General features: G+C 42.1%; 1 protein-coding gene across 1 annotated transcript in view; it reads left to right on the plus strand.

Annotated features, from left to right (window-relative positions):
* Positions 1-470: 470 nt before the first annotated feature.
* Positions 471-12,690, plus strand: part of rab6ba (RAB6B, member RAS oncogene family a) — a 75,659-nt gene continuing 63,439 nt past the window's right edge. Inside the window, exon 1 of the mRNA XM_080473792.1 lies at positions 471-758. Coding sequence (XP_080329918.1) covers positions 689-758 — 70 coding nt within the window. The 5' untranslated portion in view covers positions 471-688. The remainder of the gene's footprint in view (positions 759-12,690) is intronic.

The raw sequence follows: 12,690 nt of genomic DNA on the forward strand, positions 1-12,690 counted from the left end.
AATGGGTCAATCATCTCCAACAGGAGAAACATTGTGAGTGTCCACAGTTCTTAAAAGGATTGCAGGACTGGCATTACCGTGCACTGATACTGGCATGTTGTTTTCTGTGACAAAAACTGACATTTTAGTTTCTGCATCGCTGAACATTTCCATGTTCATCACAACTCTACTGCAGGAAAGTGTGCAAAGCTCTAAAACTCCACCAAAACATTCGTTTCTTTATTCATACAATTTGATAATCAGGTGAAAGAAAGTAAAAAAGATAATAATACGTTTCTAAAATGTTTAAAAAAAAAAAAAAAAAAGGAAAAGAAAGTTTAACTTGCAGGCTGCCTCGAGCAAATCCGATTCACATGACGTCATTTTATATCGCTGCTCTCGGGACGCTGCTGCGCGTGCGCACACAGCTTCGGTGAAGGGGGAGAGAAAACCGCCCCCCCCGCCACCCGGCGTCACGGACCGGTGCAGGAGAGAGAGAGCGAGAGAGAGAGCGAGAGAGAGAGAGAGAGAGAGAAAGAGAGAGAGAGAGAGAGTGTCAGTCTGGACGGGAAGCGAAGCAGCACCGCCGCCTCTTCTCACCCAGCATCTCCTCCAGCCAGCACCCGAGCACGAGCGGCAGCTCACCGGTACCCTCAGCCTGTCCTCCGCGGTCCTTGGTCCCCCCCTCCCTGGCTCTTCCTCCTCAAACATGTCCGTGTCCAGCGACTTTGGGAACCCTCTAAGAAAATTCAAACTCGTCTTTCTGGGGGAGCAAAGTGGTAAGCACACGCCTTATGATTCAGAATTTTCTTTTTCTTTTTTTCTTTTTAATTCCGCCCCGGGGGGGGGGGGGGGGGGGCGGCGTGTGTCACAGTAAACCCGCCGCACCTGCGTCCAGGCGGGGCAGTAAGTTCACGGCGCCTCCGGTCACGTCCTCACGATTCTTTTCAAGGAGTTGATCACGGAGAGCAACATGCCTCCACTTGGTGAAAATGTGTGTTTTCAGTTTGTGAGAGTGAGACGTTGTTTTAATCAGATTATTGACTGATGGTCCGTGTTAAGTTTGACAGAAGCGCCAGCGAGGCTTCTGAAAGCTGCATGTTAGTTTGACATCCGGATGTATTGATCCGCTGGAGGCTGAGCGAGAGAAAGGGAGAGCGAGCCCGGCTCTGATGCTGCAACTTGCTAGATTTCCCTGTGTTGAGACACACCCAGGCTGCCAGTGTCGATGAGATAACTTGTGTTTCTGGAGCTGCTCTGGTGTTGTTCCTGGCTGCAATGCTCAGGCTCTCCCAGTTTGTTTTTATTTGCATGCCGACTTGCCGCATCAATTGTCGGCTTAATACATACAAACAAACCCTGATCAGACATCACATGGAAACACTCCTCCTCCTCCTCCTCCTCCTCCTCCTCCTTCTCTTTAAATGTATGTGTATTTGATAAATATCCCTCTGCCTTCATCCCCATGCTTGACTTGCCCACACCCCTCAGGATCCCTGTGATGTCATGTTTTAGACTGTTGTTTTGGAGAAGAAGAGCCCCCGGACTGCACATTATCAGAATAAGAGGTTTCTACGATCCTCTGAATAGGACAGATTTGTGCTATGGGCCATTTCAGAGGGCTTGAGAAGCCAGATGATTACCCACATTAGTCGTGGGTCAATCTGCCTGTGGGTCGTATTGATCACGCAGTATAGTTGGGTCACGCATTAAATTGAAATACGGTTCATTTACAGCGGTGGGTCGTAAGCACTATCTAAATAATGGCAAATTCATATTGTCTGCTAGCCAACAACACGTCATGGAACAGCTCGATAAAACATCCAGACTTCTCTCGGTGGAATCCGGAGAATGCATACTGACAGCTGCTCGTGTTCATCATTAAAACTGAGGCTGAAACTATGATTTGATTCACTGCTCCTCTGAATGACCGAGAAATTTAACGAGAAATCACCAACGGTGGTGTCGTGCAAGTATCTACTGCGTCCATGTTGGTCTTTATTATCAAAATCAGATTTATTTCAGCCTAAACAATCAACATGTATTTGTTGAGCACATCATAGGAACGTGTACTTAACCAATGAAATGTAGCAGGCGTGCCAAGCGAACTGAAATCTACAGCTCTATATCGCATAAAAAATACAAATACTTAAAAACTACAAGTGCACAAAGAGCTAAAAGGTGAAAATTGAATGACTAAATAAGTCGAGCATGGATTTGAAAAGGGTTTGGTCAGACGGATGCACATACAGTATCGGAGGCAGTTTGTTTGACTGTGAATGTACGATAAGAGTTTATATCTCAACATTGAGGCAACCAGCATCAGCTGACCTGATGATCATAGATCCTTAAGTCGACATAGAGTCAACGCTTTGATAAGTAAGCCATGAATAACTTCATAAACAAAGCAGTTAGAGATTAAAATCTATTTTAAAAGAAACAATGGAGAGGTTGAAGTGCCTCTGGGAGTGTTTGTTGGAACGCGAGCAGCAGCATTTTGAACATTTTAGTTGTGATGTTGGTGAGTGGAGTCGAGGAGGAGCAGCGGTCACCTCTGGAGCCTCCCTGCAGGGGTTCCCGGCTCGGACCTGCCCTCTGACCTTCCTGTTTGGAGCTTGCAGTAACCGTACTGATCCACCGCCCTCGTCAGTTTCCCCAGCTGTACCTTTTTAGACGAGCAGCAACTGGAAGTTTCTGTGCATGAAGGTTATTTTTTTTCTGGCGGCTCCGACTTCTTCCCACAAGTCAATGAGATGTTTGTTATGTTACCTGGTGACTAAACTGCAGGTAAAAGTGTGTGATTGTCTCTATTTGTGATGGACCTTTGTGATCTAACTGTCACAACCAGAGTGTTTTAATGTCGCATGTTACAGACATACAGAGAGAAATTCAGTGTCAAAAAGGCGAACCACACATTTAAGGCCTCGTTCACACTGCAGGGAAATGCAACCCAATTCAGATTTTTTACTCACAAGTGACCCATATCCAAATTCCGTTTTTTTATTCACACCAGACCCAGGCCTCCATCATATGTGGTACCAATTGGGATATTTTTGCTAAAATGTTAAAAGCTGTTAAAACCTGTGCCCTCTTTTTTTCCTCCTTCTCCTTCTTCTTCCCCTCCTCATGTTGTCTAGATTTTGTCGACTCGTATTTAACAACCACTTGAAAATGAATCTACATGCTGACCAGCGTTGCCAGATATGGCAGGTATCCCCCAATTGAGGAGCCAAACTCTCCTACTTTTTAACTTTGTTTATTTCGTGCATTGGTGTGTTTATGCTGTGTTCTTTATTATATATATTAGTTTTACAGTTTTAACATGATTCCTACACAGGCTGAGATTTAGGCTGGTTTTACGGAGGTGTGTGGGCTTTACGTTGTTTTGGCTGGAAATGGTGAGTCACATCTGGCAACCCTGATACTGACCTGCGGGCTTGGCGTCGTCTTCTGCGCTCTGGGGCCCGAAAACATCCGGTCCGATCACGTTCAGACGATAGGTCGCATTTAAAACGATCACGCAAAAAAAATAGAAAGTGAGCATCAAGACCTGAAGTGTGGGCGGAGCCAAAGTTGCTCTTTTGAGAAATATTTGCGGTGTCCTGAGTGTAGGGAACGCTCAGTTTGCATCAGCAGACATCATGTTTTGTCGTCTCCATTCACAATAGCTTTCAAGACGATGAGACTGGTGTCAAATTGCAAGTATATGCTATCTTTGTGTTGAAACAGAAGCTGTCCAATCATCCAATAATGTAATTCTCGTGTGAAAAATCCTTAAAGAAATAATGACTGGGTGGCCTTGCAAAGGATCATTGAAAGTGATTGTAGTTTAGACCCAAAATATAATCAAATTAAATTTAGCAAGAAATGTTTTTTTTGGGGTTTTTTTAAAGAAGGAAAGCACAAATAATCACTTTGATTGAATTCTTGGAGAAAAACAACAATACCTTCATTTTCTCTAAACGTGCCAGAACACAATGCTTCAGATCACTCCAGCACCTTATACTTCCATATACTTTATGTTGCTCCTCTCTAAATGAAAGAAATTAGCTGCAGCCGACATGAAGTATATAAACAGGAGGGCGTTATTCAGCTTTTACTCTTGGGCTATTTTATGATTTTAAGTGCCAAGCAACAAGCCCTGGGGGATTTGGCTACACAAACATAATATCTGGGAGTGTGCTGTATTCACCAGACCACAGGGCTGGTTCAGTGTTATGACGTTATCATTTATGGTCAAATGCAGCAGATAAAGACTCGCTCTTTCTTTATCATTTAAAATATCTCTCTGGATTTATGGGATATGGAGTTTTACAAATACAATTTTCATAATATTAGAGATGTGTCATGATTTTATTGCACTTTTTAAGCTATTTTCTATGGTGCTTGGTGCTCTCTGGAACATTATTAGTTCATAATATAAATCAAGTTTCATAAGTTCATTAATATAGTGAGCACTTGAAATTCATCACAGAGGTTACTGAAAACAAAGGAAATTTTGCTGTATTGTGCACAAGACGACAAATTCATTACATTCGTTGCTAAAAAAAGAGTTTCTCTATTGGCTCACACTCAAATAGAAACCAACGGTGCATCTAATATTGAAACTAATATTTGACTGAATGATTGCCAGAAGATGATATATATATAACGAATGAGTTTGATTTGCCTGCTGAAGTTTCTGACAAAATAACTAAATAAATAATGCCCCACCAAGGCCAGTCACGGAGCTCAGTGTTGAAATGCGTTTAATTGATATTAAAACTAGAATAAGTTTTTCTTTATGAGGAAAAACTATACATACAGGTACAATTACTAAAAGGCTTCGTGATGAGCAAAACATTTATAACACTTAATCTTTTCCTTCATCTTCACTATGAAATCATGTCAATGATTATTTCTGTCCCAAACATTTGAAAAGGAACCTCTGGCCTTAGTGCACAAGATACAGCCACCATGTCGTGAGGGAATATTGTGACAGTATAAAAGCGTACACGTCAGACTCCATACAGTTAAAAAAGGGGTACAATAATTTCAGACTCTCCGTTTGTTCTCAGTCTACCATGTCGTTGTATTTTCTTGGTGGACATCGTCACAAAGTCAGACTTTGGATGAGTTATGTTTTACAGTTGGCAGCTCTGCTTTACTTTGATTTTAAAAGTCATTCATCTGATGTGTTTTGTACCCTGCTGGTGAAGTCATTTCAAACACAGTGATATAGAGACCAGAAATTTGTCCTGCTAAATTGGTCCATGCTCACCGCTTCACTGCTGAATGAGTAACGTTGGGTTGATGTCTAGAAATATCAGTTTGCCTATTAGAAATCCTCCCCGTGTACTCCACAGACTACGTGCGTTTTCATCATGACTTCCATCCTCCTTGATGTTATCTGGCGACGTTAAAGTGTGCCATTGTTCAGAAGCTCGGAGGGGCGCAAGGCTTTAAATTGAGTTCATGAAGACTGAATGATTTCCTTATTCAACACCAATAAAGCCTTGTTTATATTGTGTTTATATTGATCACAACCCTGAATGTCCTCCTCTTGATGAAGGTGTTTACCTCTTCATCAGTTTTACACTCCCACCAGGTAATCTGCAGCTCTATGGGTCATGGTATGTGCACATTCCTGGGTCTTTAACGTTTAGCAGATGTGTTTGTTCTATATGGATATAAATTAGTTGTAATAGTAACGATTGGGCTCAATTATTGAAGAAAATTCCTCATCAGCAAATCATTTCTCATCATGAGCAGTGTGGGCCTCTTGCAAAAAAAGAAGATACACTGCACCATTAGGTATAATTGCATTTCACTAAATCTTGCGTTCATCTCTCATTAGTATCTGGCTTTAAACAAAGATATTGACCGGTTTGGAAATGCAGCGGGATGGGACGATTCTCTTTGAAGCATTTTTAATGCAGTGTTTTGCGTATTGATCCCATTATACGCAATAAAAGATAGCAGACTCTGCTGACATCATCCCAATTAAAGAGGTTGAATAATGCTTCTTTTCAAGGTTTTTTTTATATTCTGAAAATCCACTGAAGTTGCCGTACGTGGATGAGTGCTTGAGTGTTGGGAGGAAGCCAGAGTACTGACACAGGCACAGGGAAACCATACAGACTCTATGTAGTATTCGCCCAGCCATCAAGCCAACTTGGATTTTCCACTGTGAGGCAAGACTTGACCAGTACTTACCTGTGCCACCCTGCCACCATAGAGATAGTTTCAACGTTCACAGTTGAAAAACGTCTTTGTGGAGCGTCTGCCTGCCACACCTTAGTGCAGCCCGTGTCTAAAACGGTCTGCATAGCTTCTATTATTGATTTTCTCTTGGACTTCCTTCTCTGAAAGTCTGCTTTGTTCAGATGGGCCAGCCTCTGTGAAACCTAATGTTTCACTGAAATGATGAAATTACTTAGAATTTGACACCAGCCTCGTCCTCTTCACACCCGTTGTTCTGCACGCAGCAGATGGACAAATAAAATTACAGGCAACGAGCAGATATCCATTATCGCCGTACTTTAAATGTGAAAAATAAGAAAACACTGTAACTCCAGTACAGTTTTTGCACTTTAGGCTTTATGGCATTTAATAAATACTCCTATCGGTAATCGGTACCAGCAAGTAGCTAAGGGTTACTACTCATCTCCTTTAAAAAAAAGTGGTGTTGGCCAATCCCTAAATATTTAGTATGTGTAACGTTTCATCACATAAGATGGCCTCATTTTCTTTTTGTAGTGTCTTTGGTAAGATGGTGTTAGTTGTTGATTTTCAGGCTGACAGGAGACCCTGGCAGGACTGTGTGGAGTTCAGGTGACTGTGGAGCAGCGTGTTGCCGTTACCAGTGTGAAAGGAGACTTTATTTGTCAGCCATCCAGACAGCAGCAGCGCAGCCTTGTGCTTGATTGAGTTGTCTCCAGCGGTGCGGTGCCTCTCTCCGACACGTCTCCTGTAATTGCAGCTGGTGCCCAGGCGGGCGTGAATCGGCTCTGTCGCTATCATTTATTAATGTACACCACCGGGCTCAAGCATGTCAGTAACAGGGCCTTCAGCAAGCACAGGAGGCTGCTGCTGCTGCAAAAAGGCTTCTCGATCACTTCGGGTCTAAGGGTTCCTGTGTGCACCAAAGGCCCTGACGGTGGTCTGAAAAACATGTTCATGAAGAGAAGGTCAGTGCAACGCTCTGTTTTTCATGAAATGAGAGAGGTGGAGGCGCCACGTTAGGTGGGTGGACCCGGGCAGAATGCTAAACGAGCCGTCAGGAAGTCTCTCCTCCTGCATACCTTTCGGTGAGTTTTCTACACTCCCTCTCCAAAGATGGATAAAGATTAGCTTGAGAAAGCCGAAGGCTTTAAATGAGCCAATCAGCTGCTTCCATTTGTGTGTGCCCACGCTCCTGGTGGAAAGGAGCATTTTGCCAACTCCAGCCTTGGAGTAATCAAAGCTGGTTATTGTTAAAACACCTCAGGTTGCTGCTCTGCATCCATTGAGTCGTTGGTGTTTCGCCACGGGCGAGTTCTCAGGGGACTGAAACTTCACAGTCCCCCTGCAAAAGCCCAATTGTTTTGGAGTTAATCCCCGGTTTCATGCTTTATTTCTCCTCTAACAGATGGGAATACATTTGGTGGATGCATCCGCATGGCTGCGGTGAGATTTTTGCTCACTGAATCAAAATGCCATCTCTCATTTCTCACTGCACAGGAGATTACGATCACACCAACTACCACTGGCTTCAAGACATACTGCTGAATCACTAAACCAGTGTGCTTCAATGAAGGCTTCAGCTGGTTGTCTCATGCATCAATCACCGCCGCTCCAGGAACCACCTTTTCTGAGCAAACAAATCTCTCGAGTGTCAAGACTTTTCAAAAAGACAAATCACTGTCAACAACTAGAATGCGTTTCTAAGCTCAATACATCATGCGTTTTATTTTATTTTTGTTTTAGTCCATGACAAATTGGTTAAATGTCCACCCACTCACTCATTGGCAGAAATACATCAGTCTGTTAGTTTTTTTTAATCCATGTACAAGACACCGTTACACACCCAGCTGCCACTAGACTTACAGCTCAGTCAGATAGAATTCTGCTTCCTTTTTTATTTCAAAACTTTTATCGGAAAACAAAGAGATGTCCTCTTGTTCCGGGTGGCGCTGTGTCACAAAACAAACCTAATCAAACAATAGCTAGCTCGCAATACTAGCTAGCTATTCTTGGGGTAGTTTTTTTTTTTTTTTTCGTATCCCACCTGGACATTGCAGCTCATCACAACCTCATGAGATCTGCTTCCGCTTACTTTTATTGAAGGTTTACATACTTCAGGAAGTTGATGGGACTTGTTGAGCCTGAAAGATCCACGCCCGAGCAAATTGCCTCGTATTTCGTTCAACATTTAAAATCCAGTATGGCTGACAACTTCTGTGATTAGAGGCATTAGTAATACACTGAATACATTTGAGGGACAATGTTTTCAATAATTCACTATAAAATTTGTTTTTATTTTGACTACACTTTTTAAACATTTTAATATTTAGACTATTCAGTTAGTCTTCAGTAAAATTCAGTTCATTGGACAGAGAGATTAGTCGCCATCCTGAGCTGTCGACAGTAATAACTCATACTCCAACAGTGTTAACAGAACAGCTTCGTCTGAGATACTTAATTACAGCAAAACCTTGTTAGTGGGAAAGAACCTTAAAGGATGCCAGTGCAACCTCAGTTGGTGAAAATAACATGTGTAATTAAATTGAAAAAAAAAGTTCAGTTAAAAAAGATTACCATCAGGCAGTTGTGTACCTTCTTCTCAAAAGATCTGCCCTAACAGGACCAACATGTTGAGCTCAGTCAAGTTGGATAATATAAGGCCGTTGCAATAGCATTTTTTTTTTTTTAAATCGTTAAATTACAACTCTTCAAAATTTGTAGAGACAGTGTTTGTTGGTGATTGAAGTTCATGTAATGCCGCCATCTTTGTTTGTTTGAACCTGTCAAGTGAAAAGAAGCTAAAGAGACAAAGACAGAAACGACGTGAGTCCCTCAACTTTCTGAGCGGTCTGTCATCCCCACATTCTGCTGAAGCTGAAACCATCAGTCTGCCTGAGCTAACAGTGCTAAATCAAGTAACCAGGCCTTCAGCTGGGAGGATTTTCCCTTGAGTGAGAGACAATAGGCTGACACACTATTGATTTAGAATTTTGAGTCCAGTCTCAGTCCCATCTTTGTTTGTCGTAACATCTGACAACGTGCCTATGACTAAAGATAATGCCCGTCTCTTCCATTTCACATCTAATTGCATCTTCCCAGCAAGTGTTCTTCTTCTCCTGCTATGGACTGAGAGGAGAAAACAAGTCCCTGGCAGCTTTGATGTGCTATAGATCGGCTCAGCTGTCCACTAATGGGCTGAGCTGGCGCTGTCTTTTGGTAGCTTTGGGGCAACAATAGTGTTTTCAAACAGGAATAGGGTGAATGTTTACCAAGACTTTGAGCCTCATTATATGTTTTTATGTCTCACCTCGCAATCAAATTTAGTTCCTTCCTTCAGCTTCACTTAAAGTTGAGCAAAGAAGATTTGGGAGGTCAAGAATCAAGGTCAGTGTTTATTATTAAACAGTATAACCTTTGTTTGAATCGGGTTGGCAAACAAAAAAAGTACAACTGGGCTTATTAATTAAATTGAATTATGATTTCATTATAATTTAATTATTTCATTTTTCTTTTTTTTTTCAGTTCCATCCTGCCCGATCATACAAACAAGCCACTCCAGAATGTGTTTGTAAAAACAGTAAATTATAATTATGTTAGTAATGTAAAAGAAGGCCTTCCTAATCAGAAATGAATGCACTAAACACAAAGTGGTTATTCATCTAAGATGGCTGCCACACTGATCCCTCAGCTCCAACAGGCAGTCAGAGAGCTGCCTACTTGTACTAGACTATAAGTCACGTTACATTTTAGTTGTTTAGGTGCTCCTGCTATCTATATTGAGACGCAACTTACAAATTATACAGGAACATGTATGGGAACACTACATAGCTGAACATCAGTAAAAAAAACACATTTCCAACAAATGTGGAATTTTACTCGATACACCGAGGCATCAGGCGTTGGACACTTGATCTCCAACTTAACAGGGCTTGTTAGAGCCTCTCTTCCAGATTCCCCACTGTTCCTCACCATGACTGCCAAACCCCGGTTGTCATTCACGTCCACGCTCTCCTGAGACACACAGCCAACTCTTCTATCCATGAGGAGTGGTATGCTCTGACTTAAGCATTTTTGGCAGTGGGCAATGCCATGAGACGTTGGTCTCCATTTTAAAAGTGATACCGAGGCTATACCTGCATGCTGCATGGCGGAGGTCCATCCTTTCACTCAAACTCACAGAGACAGGCCACACGGGGACATGCTGTGCATCCGTCTGTGACTGACTGACCTCCATGTATGACTGCTGGTTTTAAACAATCTGCATACTGAGAGGCCTTCTGCCAGTGCCCCAGTAAATATGTCGGGGCATGCCTACTGTGGCACTTGGTTGTTTACGATGAGAGTCTATGTTGATTGTCCAAACAGTGGTATTGAACGTACTCTAGGTACGTTAAAAACTGAGTCAACCAGGCATGTAATATTTGTATGATACTGTGATTTTATCTGAAAATATATATAGCTTGGTGTATAATACACAGTTCAGTCTTGTGCTGGTGATCTTTTAGGACTGGGCCTATACATTTATTTTCTTTGGTTCAATTGCTGTACAACAAATAGGGATTTTTCACATTTGAAAAGATACGGTACCTGGGAATCGGTACTCAAGTGTATAAATCTTTGCTACTGATCGTGTTTGTTTATATAGTAATAAGTGTTAATTTGTTCAATAATAATATGAAAAAAAATTGCAATTTTAACATTTTTATTTTGCAATATGTACATTTTAACAGATATATCAAAACAACATCCAACAGTTTGTGTTGTAACGTCGCAGTTGTTTTTACAAATTTCTTCAACATGAAAACCCAGCAACTACGCAGTGTTTTTTCTTAATAATGCACAAATTAAAAGCCAGCTCCACGTCCTCCTATACCTTTCCTTTCTCCTCTGGAAACATTGTGATGGTAGATCTGTGATGCTAGATCTGTGGCGGCAAATCTGCGGCTGTCAAAAATCGTTCACTCTTCAGCCTTGAGAAAAATCTTGTGCTTTACCAGGTGCTTCCTCGGATTAGAAAGATTACCGTCGCTGGCCTCGCACTTCATGTCACAAGTATCTGCATCACATTTTGAAAAGCGCAGCCGTACTTTTCAGCGCTTTCTTCCCTCGATGCTTGCTCCGTTGTCTGAAGCCGCAGCTACTAACGTCGTTACGCTCTTGTGTGTGCAATGCTGTGTTCAAGTCCGGCATGGAAAATCGCCTACTCTTCCACTCCCTCACAGTCACAAGGATACTTTTGGGTACAGAAACATGGTACCGTTTGATTTGATGTGAATTGGTACTCATTCGCACTGATGGAATTCGATCTGTACCTAAAGAAGTGCCCAATTCTGTACACATCTCTGACAACAAAGTGAAAAATGTTGGTGCTTTGACAAACCCAGTCAGCTTGGAGAGGACGTGTACCTTAATGCACCGTTTGGAGTGAGGCCCCAACACGACAAGTGAAAAAGCATAGTGTTTGTGGTTTTCTTTGAGAAAAGTTTCTCATTTTTAGGGCAACATTTTGAAATGTCCATTTACACAGCAACAGCAGAAACGCTCGGCGTGTTCTCTTAAGCGAAAGCGCGGCGTGCCCTGATGACGTTTACGTATGATGATGTTTTCCTGATGATCTTCACGTATTTTGCTGCGACGCCACTGTCCCGGAGAACATGCTGCTCACACTACAAAGCCTGTGTGGCTCCAGACAACCTCGGGATCTGGTTTGAGTGAAAGTGCTATGGTGCCTGTTCAAACTTGTCTTCAGGGCTCGAAAATGTGAGGAAGCAGGGATTCAGTAAACTATTCAACTACCTCCCCCCCAAAAAATTACATGAACCATAAACACATTAAAAAAAAAAAAAAATTGTAGTGTTTAATTTTAATTTGAAGCTCCACGTTCTAATTACATGTTTCTTCTGCATCGTGCACAATTTTCACAGCTCTGAGAATATGAAATTGAGAGCTTTGAATACATATCAATCACTTGAAATTCGTGTTTTCCAAAGTGGATAAGATATTGTGCATCTTATTAGGAAGTCCTTTCAGTCCTGCAGGAGTTGGTTTGCAGCAAAGGAATACCAAGCAGCGGTGGCAGCTTTGTGTACATATGCTGCACGACTGAGTGGCCGTGTTCCTATGGACTCATAGGAGAGCACAGCCTCACTTCCACACTCTGTCCAGAATACAGCAAATCTGTCTGTCAGCGCATGCAGTGATGTAGGGAAGCTGTCTGATTCAGTTCTACCCACCAGCGTGCAAGAGAAGATATTTTGAAGGTAGATTCTGATCACACACTTTAACAAAGAGTTGGAATGAAACAGCGAGGGAGTGAACCCATGTATGACACATGTAACTTCTTCAACCTGTTGTTTTAAAGAACATCTTAACGGGGATCCAGGAATTCTTCAATGCGTCTCGCATCATTCAACCGAAGCGAGCTTTTCCAGGCTTTTTGCTCTGAACTGTGTGTCTTAGAAATAGATTGGGGTTTGCTTAATGCAAACTCTTTCCAAGGAGAGATTC

The sequence above is a fragment of the Lipophrys pholis genome (assembly GCF_963383615.2).
Source record: "Lipophrys pholis genome assembly, chromosome: 10".
Classification (NCBI taxonomy): domain Eukaryota; kingdom Metazoa; phylum Chordata; class Actinopteri; order Blenniiformes; family Blenniidae; genus Lipophrys; species Lipophrys pholis.